The 18,744-nt window shown below is 32.7% G+C and overlaps 2 protein-coding genes across 4 annotated transcripts; one reads left to right on the forward strand and one right to left on the reverse strand.

Moving 5' to 3' along the window:
* The first annotated feature begins 3,912 nt into the window (after window positions 1-3,912).
* LOC112747788 (putative E3 ubiquitin-protein ligase XBAT31) lies at window positions 3,913-8,476 on the forward strand. The gene is made up of 8 exons (XM_025795977.3): window positions 3,913-4,411; window positions 4,505-4,564; window positions 4,863-4,934; window positions 5,223-5,344; window positions 5,456-5,596; window positions 5,693-5,800; window positions 6,857-7,121; window positions 7,668-8,476. The coding sequence occupies exons 1-8, from the start codon at window positions 4,208-4,210 to the stop codon at window positions 8,034-8,036; spliced, it is 1,341 nt and encodes a 446-aa protein (XP_025651762.1). The 5' UTR covers window positions 3,913-4,207; the 3' UTR covers window positions 8,037-8,476.
* A 198-nt stretch (window positions 8,477-8,674) lies between these two features.
* LOC112747797 (uncharacterized) lies at window positions 8,675-13,403 on the reverse strand. 3 transcript variants are annotated; one of them, XM_025795987.3, is made up of 4 exons: window positions 13,142-13,308; window positions 12,959-13,046; window positions 12,525-12,677; window positions 8,675-9,366 (listed from the first exon to the last, which is right to left on the reverse strand). In XM_025795987.3, exons 2-4 carry the CDS (start codon window positions 12,968-12,970, stop codon window positions 8,872-8,874), a joined length of 660 nt encoding a protein of 219 aa, XP_025651772.1. In that variant the 5' UTR covers window positions 12,971-13,046; window positions 13,142-13,308; the 3' UTR covers window positions 8,675-8,871. The 3 variants fall into 3 exon arrangements, with proteins under 3 accessions (XP_025651772.1, XP_025651779.1, XP_029148265.1); XM_025795994.3 differs by having other exon boundaries at window positions 12,959-13,063; window positions 13,142-13,279; XM_029292432.2 differs by having other exon boundaries at window positions 12,959-13,403.
* Window positions 13,404-18,744: the final 5,341 nt, after the last annotated feature.

The raw sequence follows: 18,744 nt of genomic DNA on the forward strand, positions 1-18,744 counted from the left end.
ACAAATTTTTATAAGGTCTGTGCGCTCGCACAAGGTGTGCTAGCGCCCCCAACAGATTGGCCTTCCCAACGTGTGCGTGCGCACAGGTCTGTGCGTACGCATAGGTTGCAATTTCCCATTAGTGTGCGCGCGCACCAGCTGTGCCAGCGCTGCAAGCAGATTGCCTGCCTCTGCGTGTGCGGATGCACAGGTTTGTGCGTGCGCATAGGTCTGTGCGTGCGCACTGGTCACAATTTTTCGCAGAGTGTGCGTGCGCACATACCAGAAAACTCTTAATTCTGTAACTTTGCAGAATTTCAAGTTTTCAACACCAACTTTAAATGATCATAACTTCCTTTACAAAATTCTAAATTTTACAAACTTTATATCAAATTGAAGGATTTTCAATCATCTTTAATTCTAATCCAAATTCAACCAATTTTGAAAATCGAGACAAAAGTTATGATCAGACAAAAATTACCAAAAATTCATTTTTACTAAAATTCTAAAAACCTCAACTTTACTAAAATTCCCAATTCAAACCAAACCAATCACAACCCAAACAATACCAAAATAACATAAAGGTCCATACCATTTCTCTCCTAACACAACCATCCATAATAGCCTAATTACACGATTCAACACCATCGGAATCCTTATTCATCAACATCGAAAACTATCTTAAACACTCATAATCATCATCAACTAACAACAACATCAACAACCACTACACTCCTCATCAATTCCAATAATCATTACCAAGCAAAAACTAACATTAACAAAGTCCATTATGAAACTCATCAACACCCACTTTCAAATCTCACACCCATCAACACAGTTAATCAATATTCATCATCTACCAATACCAAGCCTCACACTCAATCCCATTTTACCTCTATCTAAATATTTCACACCATATTATCATTACAACATCATAGTCCATTAATATACTCAAAAATCATTAACCCATCATAATTCATCATAAATCATCATTCAACAACTTAAATTCTCAAATCATTATACATCACCATCATACAACAATCTCAACAACCAATTTAATTCAATCCTATCCTATGGGTCACTAGCCTAAGTGTCTAGAAACATTACATATTACATAAAAGAAACCGAAATCATACCTTAGCCGATTTCTAAACGCACCAAATACTAAAACGAAGCCACCAAACTTGATTCAAAACCTCAACCAACACCAACAAACACTAAGGCTCACACTAACAACACATATATCATCAAAATCAAAACCTAAGATACACAAAATAACTAAACATAAGGATTTAGTGAAACCTTACCTTATCTAACGTAATTAGGGGTAAAATCCAATATTTATCCGCTACTAGAGATCACCTAAACAACCAAAACCACAAAATCTACTCAAAAACCAAACATAAAAACGTGTAGAACCTAGGGTACAAAACTGCAAAGTGAAGAGAGAGATCTTACCAGGTTTGTTTAGATAAAAACGTAGAGCTCGACGAAAACTTTGCGTGGCCGCAAATGACTCGTCAATCGGAGCTCCAGATCAAAAGTTATGGCTTCCGGAAGGTGGAGGTGAAAAGTAACCAACCCTCACCTCTCCTCTCTTCTCAATCTGCGCCCCCTCTCTCTTTGTGGGGAGGAAAATGAGCTCAAAGCTCGTTAAGTGAGCTTATATCTGTTGAACTTTGGGCCTGGTCCAATCCGTTTGTGTTTTTTGTCTGTTTGGTCCACTTTGGGCCAAATCTTTTAAGATTAGTGTTCGGTTTTCGATTCTAAAATTATTTTTGTCCTTACAAAACAACAAATCAATTTTCTAAATATTATTTTCCAAAATACGCAGTACTGGATAGTCTAGAGCCGGTACTGCCAACTTAAGCACTAGTACGCATTTTTACAAAAATCTTTTGAAAAGGTACATTTTCTAATTCAGAAAAATTCACTAAAATCAAATTTCACATTTTTATTTTTAAATTAAAACTTCTAAATTTTGAATTTATTCCGGACACTAAAATTATTTTATTAAAACGGTTTTACGTGAAAATGCGGGTTCTTACACTTTTTAGGTATTATGAGAAGCATTAACTGCATGTATTGGAAGTAGAAAAATTATCCAAAAGCTTGGAAATGTATGTTCTCACTATTATACTTGAAGTTGTTGCATCTTTTACCTTTGGATATGGCATACTTTTTTTAGAGTTGTTGGTTTCAATAATGATATCAATGTGTTAAATTGTTTACTAGTGTTTGATGATGTTTTATAAGGTCATGCTCCATAGATAAACTACACTATAAATGATAACTCATACAATATGAGATACTATTTATCAAATGTATATATCCTGAATGAATAGTATTTGTTAAAATAATATCCCGACTACAAGGAGATAAACAAAACTTGTTTGCACAATCTCAAGAAGGACATCTGAAGAATGTAGAATGAGCATTTGGAGTATTACAAGCTTGTTTCACAATCATTTATGGTCTAGTATAAAGCTTCAAAAATTAATGAAAGCTTGCATCATATTGCATAATATGATTGTTGAAGAGGAAAGAAACGCATATACGGTACTAAATTCCCTTCTCATCACCATGTCGACAATGGTATTTTTACAACCGGAGTTACACGAAGATAATTTAATATTGTTTGAGCGCCATTCTAAAAAAAGATATTTTTTAAATGATATTTTTTTAAAAGATCTTTATAAAAGTAAAAGTGATTTTATGTTTAAATATCTCATGTAAAAAAATCTTTTTATTTATCAATTATGTTTGGAAAAAATAAGATAAAAGTAGTTTTTGTTCATTTATTATGTGAAAAACATCTTTTTTATTTTAAGAAAAAAATCTTTTAAAAAAAGATGTAAATTGTATCTTCTAAAAAAAGATTTTTTTTATTTTTTTAGTACTTTTACTTTTATTATTAGAAATTTGTCAAATATACTAAAAAAAATTTATCGATTTAATGACGTCGAAACAAGTACAAAACATCAAGAATTACAAGTTGTTGAGAATATCTGGCAATTTCACAATTTTAATAAATTAAGTTTAGAGTTTTATCAGGTTTAATATTGTGCTGTCTTAGTTATTATTTTATTTGTGTAATGTTTTAAATATATCATGTGATTTTTTTAATGATGTTATGTTTAATTAGGTTATTTTAAAATTTATTTTTATTAATATGTAATATCTTTTAAATATGGTAATTATTATTTTTGAGTTTTTACAATTTAATTAAAATTATTTGGAATTATTCATTTTATGAAAAATATAATTCTTAACATATAATTAAATATAATAATATATTCATTATATATATATATGTATGTATTTTTAATTTTTATATTTTAATTAATTCATGACCGTTATATAAAAGCAATTTGTTTTTATATATAAAAGCAAATTAAAAAAATAAATTTAGTTAGATTATAGAAATTAACATTTTCATATATACCAAGATATACAAAAAAGTAATTCGATTGTGACATTTTAAATTAGAATAGTAAAAAATTAGAACTTATTAAGCAGCGTATATAAAATAAGAAGTTTTTTAATAAAAAATAGAATTAAGTAAAAAATGAAAATTTTTATTAAATTTATAAAAAATATGTATTATACATGATAAAATTTTTTGGTAATTTTTTTTACTAAAAAAATAATTTTTATGCCAATAAATTATAACTCAAATAATATATTCCCTTTATATTCACCTATAAAATTCGAGTGTTGTTCTTAATTTTAAAAAAAAAATATTTGATACAGTTTTACCATATAAAAGTATTGTATTTATTATTTTACTCACCTATAAAATTCGAGTGTTGTTCCTAATTTTGAAAAAAAAAAATATTTGATATAGTTTTACCATATAAAAGTATTGTATTTATTATTTAATTAAAAGAAAGAAAAAGAAGTTAAAAATAGTGGAGGGTCAAGTGGGAAGTATGAACGGAGATTAACAAATAATAAAGTGTTTGATGCAGAGTTCGGTCAGGCTGCCCGAAACCGCGGCGGGCTAGTCCAAAGTCCAAGCCACGAGGCAACTCACAATATTACTACTCACTCATTCATCAAATCCACACCTTCCCTCTTCCCACCAAACTCAACTACCATCCTCCACCACCACCGTGCACGGCGGCGCGTGGTGGAACTTCGGGATCACCTCTCCGCTAGCTCACAAAGAGCTGATCATCAAGTTGCGGAGATCGAGGAGAGGTAAAGAGAGAGAGAGTGGGGGCAAATGGGTCAAAGCCATAGCTGCACCAATCATCACCACAACAGCCATGAGAAGGCTAGTGTTGCTGCACTGTTTGGCGCAGTTGCCGATGGTGAGTTGGAGATTGTTGAAGCTATGTTGAAGGAACACCCTTCTCTCTTAGAACACTCCAATGGCCGTGCAAGGTTGTCACTTCTTCATGTAGCTGCTGCCAATGGGAGAATCCAGGTTCATTTTTCTTTTTATTTTCTTGTCTTTTGTTTTGTTCATGGTTCTCATTTACTTGTTTGTTACTTAACTTTATTTTTAATTTTGATTTAGGTTCTTTCTATGTTGCTGGAGCGAGATGTTAAAGCAGACATCTTGAACCGCTATAAACAGGTTTGTAAATTATAAGTTATTTTTTATTTTTTTATTTTATGATCCTCACATTGAGTAAACAAATAAGGTTTCTCATCCTCCTTTAAATAAGTGTGGAGGAGTCAATTCTAGTCTTGGTCAAAAAACTTTGAATATCCCAGTCAGGGATCAAATAAAGTAAGCTCAATGCGGTGTTTAAGTCATAGAGTTCAGGATTGATGGTTTCTGATGATTTTCTAGTTGGAATCTTTTTATGAATGTTGAAATTTCGAAGATTTTAATTTGATTCTGATTCTTTTTTGTTGCGTTTTGCTTGTAGACTCCATTAATGTTGGCTGCGATGAATGGAAGGACTGGTTGTTTAGAAAAGCTTATTCAAGCTGGAGCTAATGTATGTTATGCTTTATTACTTTATTAGTTTATTTTATTTTATTTTATTTTATTTGTTTTTAAAGAGAAAAAATTGAAATATAGTCTATGTTTGGATTAGTTTATATTGAAACGAATTAACTTTTCAGGCGAAAGATCTTTGTTGAGAATTTTGAGAGATAAGAGAAGAAAAGGAGAGATTGGGACTAAATAAGTTAATACGAAATCCCTTGGAGTGGTGGTGATCTTTTTTATCATAGGATAGATTACACAATTTGATGAATGGTATTAATTGTGTGTATCGTTTCAGATATTGATGTTTGACTCTTCGCGACGACGAACATGCTTGCACTATGCTGCTTATTACGGTCATGCCGACTGCCTTAAGGCTATTCTTTCTGCTGCTCATTCCACACCTGTTGCTGATTCATGGTTAGATTCACTTCTCTCTCACTCTCTGTTTCATATCCCTCAAATTCGGGTGCAAAATAAGGCAAACTGAATGCCACTAAATTTAGAATTGCTCAAATGTTGCATTGTCAGGGGTTTCGCCAGATTCGTGAATATAAGAGATGGAAATGGTGCCACCCCACTGCACCTTGCTGCTCGTCAAAGGCGGCCTGAGTGTCTTCACACCCTTTTGGATAATGGGGCTCTTGTTTGTGCTTCAACTGGTGGATATGGGTAATTATATTGAAAGTTATATGATTAGTATATATCATAGGTAGATGTTGGCAATTTTTTCATTTGTATTGTATCATTGATCAAGGTTTTCTGCAGTTACCCTGGGAGTATGCCGCTTCATATGGCTGCCCGTGGTGGCTCCGTGGACTGTGTCCGGATGTTGCTTGCTCGGGGAGCAGATAGGCTGCAATTAGATTCTTCTGGGTAAGAAGTTTCCTGTTCCAGTTTATAGTTACTTGCATATTGCAGACCATATTCTCCGACTAGCGAACTATGTACTGAATTATCTCTCAGGTAGCGTTGATAGGGATATTCTTGTAGTTTATTTTGTCTCTGCCTCGTTCTCCAAAGACGTTTCTATCCCTAATGTCTTCATATATTTATGAGTTCTTGATATCTTTTGATGTTTTTTTATTGCAAGTATTGTGTGATGGATTGTCCCTGCTTCTTTAGGCAGGTTGAGTTTCTCTGAACTACTTATAAACAAAAAACCAAAAAAAAAAAAAACAAAACACCTCCGAAAGAAATACTTGTAATTTAATCACAAAAAGTAACAAATGTATTGAAATAAACCATACTCAACCCCCTACCGACATTTTACTAACTATGTTTTAGCTCTCAGAAACCAGGTAATTATCATTTCCATTTATGTTAATACCATTGAATACAGGGAAACACTAAATGATATGTCAACTTGAAAGTAGTTGCGTGCAAAGTTTGAATGTTAATTTCACTCTATGCTTAATAAGGAATAAAGTAAACCAACAAGCCTCACTTTTTGACTTAAAATTTAACTGTTTGACACTATGCAATTTGATTTATTGGTTAACAAATCACCTTCTAGAACCTTTGGGATTTCATACTTTAAAGCTGAAATTGATTAGCTGAATAAACCAGCAAGAAACACGCAAAACATGAGTATATGTATTGTTGATAGTACATTTTCCATAACTTGGTGCTTAAACTTATAATACTCTTTTTGTAACACAAAGCTCTTAAACTTACAACTGGAGAAGTTAACACTCTATTTTTTGTCCGATACAGCAGTGCTCTTAGCTAAAGTAACAATAGGCCTTATATTAAAAGCTTCTTTGTTTCACTATTTACTTTTGTGTTCTATTCACTCCAATATGGTTATAAATATTTGTTTAATAAGTAATACAGTATTTATTCGAATTTTCCTTGAGTTCTTATTCAATGAAATCACTAACAACCACATTAAGATCTTATTTTGATCTTGTTACAAACAACTCGTTGCAGGAGAATACCATTCACAGTTGCTCTTAAGCACAAGCACAAGGCATGTGCTGCCCTTCTTGATCCTTCATCAGCAGCGCCACTTGTTTGGCCGTCCCCGTTAAAGTTCATCAGCGAGCTCAATCAGGAAGCAAAGGCTTTACTGGAGAAGGCCTTGCTAGAAGCTAACAAGGAGAGAGAAAAGACTCTGTTAAAGGAGGCGGATAGACCGCCATCAATATTGCATTTGGAAAGCAAAGATGATGATGATATTGCTTCCGACTCTGAGGTACAACTTACCTATTCTAATATGTATCTAGTCCTAATAAATTTATCATTTAAGTCATTTTATTTGCTCCTTATAAAAATTTTTGTTTGGGTTTTGGTCGCTTATGTTTCCTTTTTATTGTTTAGTCCCTGCCATTCTAAATTTTGGTTCTTATAAGTACTTTAGATTATGTGCATAGCATTAAAACTATTGGAGTTTTTTTTCTTTCTTTAATATCTACTTGTAGTTCTTTATGCTCAGTACTTTTAATCATTCAGATCCAAGTGTGCACCACTTGAACATAGGCAACTGACTTTCCACAGATCTTGTTATGATTTAAGATAACTTCTGCGTATCTCTTTAACATTTTGATAATTGATTCTACTTCCCAAGAATCTTGATCAGGTTAATCCGATTCCTTGTTGAAACAATAAAATGTTTTGTTAATGCTTGAACTTGAGCATAATCAAATACTTTCTTGCTTTACATATATTTAAGTTTTTTCCCCCTGTAAAACAAGTAATAAGTAATGACTTAATTATTTCTTGTTATATACTACTCATAAAGGAAAGCAATATGGAATTATGCTGTATATGTTTTGACCAAGCATGTACAATTGAGGTCAGACCTTGTGGCCATCAAATGTGTGCTCATTGCACCCTTGCACTTTGCTGCCACAAGAAGCCCGATCCAGCCACGACTTGCGCCACCGGTCCTGCTTGTCCATTTTGCCGAGGCGCCATTCTTCAATTAATTGTTGCCAAAATCAAGACTAGCAGTGAAACAGAAGCTGAGTCCAACCCTACAAAGCCAAGAAGGTCTAGAAAATCAAACTTCAGTGAAGGGAGCAGCAGCTTCAAGAGTTTGTCAGCCATGGGCTCCTTTGGAAAGATCGCTGGGCGCAATTCTGGAAAGATTGAGGCCGAAAAACAATGAGAGGGGATTGCTTAGCATCGATAAGGGTGTCATTTTTTGGGCCTCCATGACAGAAGGAAACTGTTATGAGTGATGGGTCTACACTTGCTGAGGAATAGCTACATTAAGTATTAAATTCGAGTTCAATTTTTTCGCCTTGTCTGATGGATCATTGCTAAGATCATGCAAGACAATAGGTGAGCCGAATTCTTGAATGGTGTGGTTGAGTCTTTGTAGTCTAATATTCAGTTGGCTGCACTTGGGGCACCAGGAATTTCTGTTTTTTTCTTTTACTCTTTTTTTTTACCAAATTATAAAGTATAGTATTCATGATATTAAGGTTATTAATATGCCTTGAAGCTCCATTGTGGTAAACCTCTATGGATTTGTAATAGTCAAAAACAGATTGTATTCATTCATCACCCTTGTGGGTTGGAAGAAAAGTGTTTACCTGAATTAAAGTTGTTGATGTTCAAATGTTCACTTCAATTCCTTAAGGTTGCTTGCTAGATTGTAATATGGAAACTGGAAAGATCTTGACATATTTATCTTGACTGTTCATAAAATATAGTTTATTGCTTTGCAGAATACTCCAATTAATTTTATTGTTAATGAGTTCTATTTTAAGTTCTTAACAAATAACATTAGAGAATATAATATCTTTTGAGGCTCGACAACCGAAGCAAATTTTGGATTGAATTGAGTATAAAATGTAGGTCTCTAACTCCATTGGAAGTTTATGAACAAACATGTGAAGAAGTTCAGATTATGCTGTAACAACCAAAGAACTCCGGATCATTAAATCATATACTTTTTAAAAAGAAAAAGGGTAAAGAGATCAAATAGATTAAATGGTTTATCCACATAAACAAGGGAAAATTATTGTTGCTCCAAATCTATTGTTGCTTTGTTCCCATTCTCTATTTGCCTCCTCTTCTTCATCCATTGAATCAGGTGACAGAACAGCAACTTGTTCTCCATGAAATAGTGAATTTGAATCTTGAATTGTGTCAAAATCATTAGGTACATACATTTCTTGACATTGGTTCCTTCTTTGATTATTACTTGTGGCGGCGGCGGCTGCGGCTCTTCTCTCTGCCTCGAGGTACTGACCGAGAGAAGGAGCATCAGCATCACTATGCAGAATCACTGCATCAGTATTTAGCTTTGAACAAAGTGAGAATAACCAGTATGGTTTCATCAGCTTGTGATGATTCTTTTTTTTATTATTTGATGATGAAGGCTCCTCCATTGTTGTTGTTGCTGATCTCCTGGAGAGTGTTAAGAAGCTAGAGATACCAATGAGGCTCCCTAGTGTGATGCTCCTGTCACGGAAGAATGTTCCTGTGGACTATAATAATCCATATGTTGAAGTTGGTCAGAGAAATTCTTTAGAATTACTATTAAAATCTGTCACTTCTGAATGTTAGGTATGTTCAACACTCAAATGTATCTGGATACAATTCATGTTTAGGTATTATATTGAAGTATTGATGTTAAAAAATGGAGGGAGTATAATTTGTTCTAGATTTTTAATTAAAATTATCATATTATTTCGATATATATGGGAAGCGAGCCTTGTCATAACGGTTGAAGAATGCGGGAACAAAATTTATTTGAAAAAAAAATCATATATGTATAAAAGAAGAAATGTTAGCGACTACTCTTTATACTTTAAGATAGTAAATTAATAATACCGTCTAATATTAGTATATTATTATCTCTTAAATTAGAGAAGAAGCTTTTTTTTTTTATAAAAGATAAAATAAAAAAAAAAAGGTAAAAGATTCTTACTTGAATTTGTGGAGAAATATATATTTTATAAGTTAAATTATACAGTTGGTTTTTACACTTTCAATAAAATTACAAATTGGTCCTTATATTTTAAAAGTTTGTAATTGGGCCCCTAAAGATAATTAAAATTTATAATTCAGTCTCCGTCGTTCAAAAAATATTTGATTTAACAGAATATTCTCAGTATATTTTCTATTTTAACAAAATATTCTCAGTATATTCTGAAAATATTATATTAAATCAACATTTTTTGACCGATAGAGACTAAATTGTAAATTTTAATTCTCTTTAGAGATCTAGTTATAAATTTTTAAAGTGTAAGAATCAATTTGTAATTTTATTAAAAGTGTAAGGATCAACAATGTAATTTAACCTATTTTATATAATTTATTTTTTTATATTTTTTTTCTTATTATAAAAGGAATAATTTTTACTGTTCATGGAAAGGTATAATGTCCCTTAGCATTGTACAACTAGAAAATACTTCTTCAAATTATCGTTGCATGGGTAAAAAATATTTACTATTCATATCTTATATCTGGACCCACTAAATATAAGTCCAATTCATATTCTACTAACAGACAAGAAAAACATCTGAAATTGGGCTACAAGAGTTGGGTCCAATAGTATTAGACCCAATTTATATAGCCTTATCTATATAGGTTGAATCGACTTAGATACAGGTTTTTGAGATTTGAATTTGACCTGATTTAATGAGTAAATTAGATGTTCTTTCTACTATTTTAATTATCATTTTTCAAGTGATAACCAACTTGAACATGGGAGATAATTTTTTATTTTGTAAAGAAATAACATTTTTAGAAGTCATCTCCAAAAAAAATTAAATCATATTATTGTTGTATAAATATTTCAACAGATATTTTTTTAATTCAATTTCACTTAAACCTGCTAAAACTCTAGCTGAATTAACTTAGATTGTCGGCTTATCACACTCATTTCTTTTGTTTTTCGTTTTTTTTTTTTTTAATGAATAAATTTAGGTAAATGTGGCACCAATATACTTTCCAATTGTCTACCAAAACAAGAGTCTTAAAATTGGAGCGTCGGTTTTCAATTTTTCATTGTTTCAATATGGTGGTTATGATGTAATGTAGGATATGGTTGCAAGTTTGCAACTTTATCAAGCTGCTAAATACTTTCAACATACATTAATTAGAAGGCCTAAACTTTCAACAAGAGCATAATTAAAATTGCGCTCCGCTTCAGTGACAGACTAAAGTGAAAAATCAATGCCACTTTCTTTTCACAAAACATAATGTGTGGACCACATGCGAACAAAGAATCTACAGAAACAACATCAAAGATGGTAGATAGATAGATTAATAGATTTTTGTTTTTAAAAAAGAAAAGGAAAAAAGAAAAGGATAAAAAGAAGAAGATGTTATTTTGCTTTATGGGCGTGTTGATTTACATCAAGTTTTCCTTTTTCCTGTTCAGTTCTCTTTGGATTTATTGAAGAGTTTAGGAGCTTCATCTTGATGAAAGAAAATTAACAAATAGTACAAAGCCAAATCCAAAACCATGCTTCAAATTTTAGGAAAGATTCTAAAGTATCTCAAATTTAAGATAGGTATATATATACCTTAGGCTTTATTTTATTTATTTATTTATTTTTTTTATAAGCCTTAGGCTTTATTTTGATCATGGATAAATACGAAAAACAATTAAAGGGAACTAGCTAATTATCAATTAACAATATTTAGTTTCTAGCCATTAATAATAAATCAACAATTTTTAATTTTTAGCTTTTCGATGAATAGGCTTGAGGATACGCACATTTTTTGTTGACTATTTTTGTTGTCTCTCTAATGAAACAGTTTAATCATTAAATTTATATATGACGAAAATAGAAGGAAAGATTGGTGTCATTTTTTGAATACAATACACTCCATCCTATTTAAAGAAAATATTGAGATATTTTTTATCATTTTAATTAATTTCGTATTTATTATTGACATATTTTTATGGAAATTATATATAAAAGGACAAATTAATAATAGGTATTTTATATAATACTAATTCGAGAAAATTATTATTTGTAACTATATAAAAAAAGATTGAATACTTACAATGTTAACAATAAAAGATGTAAATTAATGTGATACTCATAAAAAATTGCATTAATTCAAGAAAATTACAAAAACTATCCAAAATAGATAGCTTGTTAGGTAATTTTGTAAAACAATTTGGCCAAACTAATCCAATCATTAATAAATATAAAATTAATTTCCATCTTTTAAAGTTAAAATTGTAGACGCTGAATTTTTTTTGTACATAGGATTAGATTACTCACTAGTCATTACTGTATCACATGAAGTTAATAAAATGTACAAGGCATGCACTATTCCATATGGATTTTGATGTGACCAATAACAAGAAAAAAGTGAACAATGGTAAGAAGTGAAACACTATCAATGAAATTAGTAACCACATGGCAGGTTGTATTGTAGAAATCACTGTTTTATACCAAAAAGGCAAAATCATGATACACATAATAAAGGATTAGACCAATTACTTCTGTGACTATCATCACTTGAAAGAATAATAAAAAGAACATAAAATGGAATTATCATTATTGTAAAAGCACATAAGGAATAAAAACAAAATATGAAAAAGCACAAGCTAAGGAGAGAAACAAATCAATTGCAACAAAATCACAACATTTTATTTATTCATTGGAAGGAAATTTCTGACCTCCTGAGTATCAAGATCTGAGGAAGAATCAATTGAAGGGGTGGTGGAACTAGTGAGCATAGTGGTGAATGAGACTGATCCTGAGATATCACCATTTCTCACCATTCCGATTCTTGCATTCAATAACCTCAGCCCCAATGGCCACCCTTCTTCCTACATCAATTAACCAAAAAAGATTTGAAAAAATAAAAGATAACAGAAAAGAAATTAAACCCATGATGAACATTATTCTGCCATAACTAAAATTCTTCATGTCACTCCCAATTCTAAAGATATTACGAAATCTTATCAAATAAGTGTGACAACATTATCAAAATAGATGGGGCAATATCGGCTTTAGTTGTACATAACATAGCATCAACCTATATGCAGTTTAATTTGTGTATGCATTATGCATGTAAAAATATACAAGAGGAATTGAAGATGACATATACCTGTTGAGCCATTAGTGTGGTTTGAGTAGTTGAGAGAATTATTAGGATATGTTTGTTGAGTTAAAGAGAATACAATGATTTGAAACCCCTGAAAAGGAAGAAATACTAGGAACAATAATACAGAGAGAAGTCACTATCACAGTTCTGATGAGAATGGAACTATAAAAGAAAAAGAAAAAGTACCCTGTGATGAAGAGGTAGTACTAACTAGCTAGAAGCAAGAGAAGGGAACAAAACAAAAGGAATCATTAGGAAAATGTGCAGAGACTAGAGAATAGAGAAGAGAGTATGCATGATGAGTGATGAGTGATGAGTGATGAGTGAAGGAAGAGAATAGAAGAGATGGGGATATGAGATTATGAGATATGGACGTAAGATATAAGAGGGATTTATTTTTGTCTGTTTTTGGATTGCAAGGCATAAAAGGAAGAATTAAGTGAATTGTCTCTGAAAGTCAAAAGAAGAAAGAGAGAGAAGGAAATAAGGATGAGAGCCGTGACATGAGAGTGACTGCTTACCGTCTTTTTCTGCGAGTTTGGAGACACAACGGATTGTACGGTAAAGCCACTGCCAGCAAGCGGCAGGGTATTTAAGACTATCTCTAATAAAAATCTCATTCTAATCTTTATTTATAATCCACTCATCATAAAAAAATAATAATTTTATATTAATTTTTATATTATAAACAATAAATAAAAATTTAAAATATTTTTTATTAAAAAAACTAAATTTAATTTTGAGTAAATGCCCAAAATAGTCCCTGGAATTCAAATCGGTATTCAATTTAGTCCTTGATTTTTTTAAATGACCAACTAAATCCTTTAAATTCAGAAACGTGCATTTCCGTTAGTCCCTCGCAGAAGTGCCGTCTAAACGTTGCTGATGTGTAACATTAACTGCCATGTGGGCATTCCAGTTGTATGCTGATGTGTGCCAAGGTTGAATTTGTTTCAAATTGGTATCTGAAATTGCCTAATATTACCCAAATTAGTCCATTTCAATTATAAAACCCTAATTGGCTTCCCTTCTTCAAACTGTATGCTACGTTCTTCTGTTCTTCGATTCTCCTTCTCTTCTCTGACTCTCCTTCTCTTCTGTTCGACCTCTCTTCTTTGCCGTAAAATCTAAATTGATTTGTTGTCTGTGTGAGTGATGATGGGTGGTGGCGACAGAAGGCAAAGTAGCTCAAGTAGGAACAACTCTGCAGGCAGACCTTATGGCAACAAAGGAATGCAAAATAGGGGAGGTAAGAACGCTGTTTTCTGTAATTGCGGGGTTCAAATGGTGATGAAGTACACAACAACGGCAAAAAATCCTGGTAGACCATTTTATGGTTGTCCGAACTATGAGGTAAGGTTATGGCTGTGAAGAAAATGTTAAGATGGTTTGAATTTGAGTTTGGATTCACCTGCATTTTTTTACTTTGCAGTATGAAATTCACTGTAATTTTTTTCGCTGGGCTGATGGATGTGAAAAACAAGTTTCTGCAACACCCATTCCACTAGAAGTTTTGCATGAGTTAAGTTGGAGGATGATAAGCTTGGAGGGTGATGTTAAGACCGTGAAGATAATGACAATGGTACTGCTGGCTTTTGTAGTTACTTTTAGTGTGTGTTTAGGTTTTAGTTTGTTAGGGTTTATATTCAACAAATGATGATTATGTTATGAAATTTTAAATTTCTTAAGTTGTATGTAATGTCTTGATGAAGATGGAATGAAATGAAATGAAACACTAATTTGACATGAGTTCAACTATTGATGCTGCACTTATTCTACTAAAATTGTGTTCAACTAAACCAGAAAGAGATAAATCACAACATGAAGTAAACCAAAAACTTCATTAATTTAACGTAGTTAATTCCGGAACATGGAACAAATGTTGTTTGTGCTAAAGCACATTGTGCATAACATACTATGACAATCCAAAACATCATAGACCATAACAACATTCAAAGGCCATGCATACAAGTTTCAAAGGTTACATTACAAAACAACAGCATTGTTTAACCATAACATTAAGCTACAACAACATGAACTTAAAAAGCCACTACACGTTGTGCTAGTTAGACATTTTTTCTTGGTGGGTTGAATCCTGGAGTTGGAACAAATTTCAAGAAGGAGGCCAGTTTTTCAGAGGTTGCTGCACTAGCTCCCTGAATAGTCTCTCTTGAAATCTCAGTTGGATGTGGAGCAACTGCAGCAGTAGCAGTAGTGGATGAAGCTGTCCTCTTCACAGGGAGTTCGTCTATGCGTCTCTCACATTTAGTTCTCAGATGCCCTTTCTTGGCATTCTTTGTAGTCTTTGCAGCCTATGATATCAATAACAACAATACAAGTGTCATTATATGGATTTGTTTGTTTCCATATTTATTAACTCAATCTCTAATTTTGATTAATGTTTTTAATACTATTATTACCTGAGTTGCAGGTTCTTGTTCAGCTCCTAGACCCCCTTCAGCAACAACTTCTGTTTGAGTATCAATTTGTCCCCCTTCAGCACCAACCCCACATTCTTCAGTAACAACCTCACCTTCGTTACCTTTAGAACCAATGTCACTGATGGGAAGCAGAAGCTGGTGAATTAAAAATTATTAAAATGATTATGTTGCAAGTATAGTTCTTAATTCACCAAAAATCTGCCTATCAATTTAGAAATATGTCACAGAGAGTTTAAATTAAAATTACTGGGAGTTTTAAGTCCCAGGTCGTCTCCCAACGAGTTGCAGAGAAGTGTGCTATCTTATTAATCAGATGTTCAAGAAGTTGAGTTGAGTAAATTGGGATTTAAATTGAGGGAAATTAAATAATATGAATAAAAGCCTTGACTGGAAATTGATTGGTTGGGATCTCTATCATTGATGGAGTGATTTTTAAGATTAATTTATAATTAATGGTTGCTCTGTTTGGTTATCCTTTACTAGGTAAGAGAAAGTCAAACAAGTTGAATTACTGGATCTGTTCACAAGTTACAACACACTTAGTTCAACGGGATTGGCGTCGGTGAAAGGATGGTAATTCAACAGTTAACCCAATTACAAATTTTCTTTCAATCCTTCCAACTCAAGAGTTCCTTTTTAATCAATTCCCCATCAAGTAATGAAACTACTCACGCATTGTAAATAATAAATCCGTAAAACATGAAAGGGAATAAAAAAAGACATAGTTATTGAAATTGAAATTGAATGAAAAAGAAATAATCCTTGCATTAAATAATCATAAAAGTATCTGAATGACAAAATTGAACAAAAACAAGGAACATGGAAGAATAGAACCAAGTTAAGAAGACAAACTAGAGTGATGAAGTCTTGATGAGAAAATAACTCTTCTCAATGTTCCAATGCTAAGATCAATTAAAGATTAAAATTAAAAACTAGAGAGAAAAACCTAAGAGAGAAAACTAGATCTCCAAACTACTGAATGAATGTCTGTTGTTTTTGCATATTCTCTGACTCTAGTCTGCTGTTCCGGGCCGAAAACTGGGCCGAAATAAGGTCCAAAATCGCCCCCAGCGAATTCTGCAGATTATGCAGATCGCACATGTCACGCGATCGCGTCATCCATGCGGACGCGTCGCTTGCGCTTTTTCCTCGCCACGCGTTCGCGTCGTCCACGCTACCGCGTCGCTTGCGCTTTCCAATCCACGCGGTCGCGTAAGCCATGCGGCCGCGTCACTGCGATTTGCGCTCCTTCGCGCGGTCGCATGAGCCATGCGACCGCATCACTTCTCGCTGGTTATCTCCTCAAACTCTTGTGTTCCTTCCATTTTTGCTAGCTTCCTTTCCAATCTCCAACTCATTCATGCCCTATAAAGCCTGAAACACTTGACACAAAGATCACAGCATCGAATGGAATAATGGAGAATTAAAATTAAATAATTAAGGTCTCTAGGGAGCAATTTTCAAACATGTACTAAATTTAGGAAGGAAATCTAAATGCATGCTAAATTAATGAATAAGTGGGTAAGGATCATGACAAAACCACACAATTAAACACAATATAAACCATAAAATAGTGGTTTATCAACCTCCCCACACTTAATCATTAGCATGTCCTCATGCTAAATTGAAGGAGACAAGGAAATAAGTATGAACATGTAGAAACTCATGAAATGCAATGCAATCCTACATATATAAATAAATGCAACTATATGATTATTGTCCACTTGATCAAAAGTAAATAAGCCCTTTAAAATAATTACAAATCAAATTCCACTAATTCTATCATTATACAATAAAACAGATAAAAGTGCAAGAAGATAGCTTATGAAAGCAAGAAACATGAAAATTCAAGCATCAAACCCTCACTGATAATGTATGTACGCTCTGATCTTTAGTGTATAGGGTAATCACTCTATTCTTCTCTAGTCATGTTTTCTAACTTTTGTTTTTCTCCTAACCAATCAACAACAGTTAATATACCAATGCAAACATCATGAGGTCTTTCCAGGGTTGTAATGGGGCTAAGGTGCAGGTAAGGGTATACATATGGTTAAGTGAGCTTTATAAATTGAATCTTTAATTAACCTAAGCTCTCACCTAATATACATATACTTTATATACCTTAAATTCATGCCTAGCTACCCATAATTCCCTTTTTCAACCCATACTCATGTTTCAACTTTGTATTTTGATTCTATCATATGTGCATTGATTTTTGAATTCTGAATTTAACATTGGGGTAATTTTGTCCCCTTATTTATTTATTTATCATCATTTTTTTTTGAATTGAAATAAATAAAGCTTATCAATGCACATAGATTTTTTTTTCAATTCTTATAGTTTCACATGAGTAGGTATCCAAATTCCCTTTTTTCATGACACATTCTCTTAACAACTTTTGTTCCCACAATTTCCTATACTTAACTAGCACACACAATTCTATCTTAAGCTAACCAAAGATTCAATTTGGGATATGCAATTGTTTTTCAGCTTAAGGTTAGTAATGTGGTAAAATATAGAACAAATGGGGTTTTTAAAGGCTCAAAGTGGTTAACAAGGGTAATTGAAAAGGGTAGGCTTGATTTGGATAAGTGAGTTTAAACAAATAATGGCCTCAATCATGTGCAAGCATGTAAATATAATAAATATTGGACATATAAGATAAAACAAAATATAGATTACAATCATAGAGAAGTAAACACACAAGAATAAAATAATTATGGTTAAATAATATAACCATACATAAAGGCTCAAATCTTTCACAGGTTGTGTGTTCTTTAGCTCAAACGTCATGTTCCAAATACAACTCAAGCAGATTTATCATAAAAATTTTCTGAAAAATTAGTGAAATTTTATTCCAAAGATAGATTTTTAAAAGAAACTTATTGTCTTTTCAATCAAGTAGAACATGCATGCAACTATTCTAACCTCTGCAATTTATTCTATTCTATAAAGGGAAGAAAATCTAACTAAAATATCCTAATTATTGGTGTACAGAGAAGAGAAATTACCTCCGGAAGTCAGGTACTGACTGACCTCCCCACACTTAAGGCTTTGCACCGTCCTCGATGCCATCTGTCAGGAACAGGGGTGGGCTGGTAGCAGTATCTCCACAGTTGGGACTATCATGGCTCCCGGTGCTGGTAAAAGAAGTGGAGTCCGGAGTGTCTGAGTCCTTGAATTTTCCCATGATCAGCTCCTTGAGGTATGTAAATCGGCGCTTGTTACGGCGCTCTCTCATCTTAGCTTTCTGTTCATGCCGATCCAACTTTTCAAGTATCTGCTGGATCAATTTCTCAGTTGTAGATGCTTATGGTGTTGAAGAAGGAATATCTTCAACTGGCTCAG

Source organism: Arachis hypogaea, chromosome 2 (assembly GCF_003086295.3).
Source record: "Arachis hypogaea cultivar Tifrunner chromosome 2, arahy.Tifrunner.gnm2.J5K5, whole genome shotgun sequence".
Classification (NCBI taxonomy): Eukaryota; Viridiplantae; Streptophyta; class Magnoliopsida; order Fabales; family Fabaceae; genus Arachis; species Arachis hypogaea.

Excerpts from the sequence above, each read along its gene's own strand:
- LOC112747797 (XM_029292432.2), bottom strand. Across the intron at positions 9,367-12,524 it reads CAGATCTTGATACTCAGGAG|TCCACAGGAACATTCTTCCG; the intron begins GTCAGAAATTTC and ends GGATTATTATAG.
- LOC112747788 (XM_025795977.3), top strand. The coding sequence starts at position 4,208 with ATGGGTCAAAGCCATAGCTGCACCAATCATCACCACAACAGCCATGAG. Across the intron at positions 5,345-5,455 it reads ACACCTGTTGCTGATTCATG|GGGTTTCGCCAGATTCGTGA; the intron begins GTTAGATTCACT and ends TTGCATTGTCAG. Across the intron at positions 5,801-6,856 it reads CTGCAATTAGATTCTTCTGG|GAGAATACCATTCACAGTTG; the intron begins GTAAGAAGTTTC and ends AACTCGTTGCAG.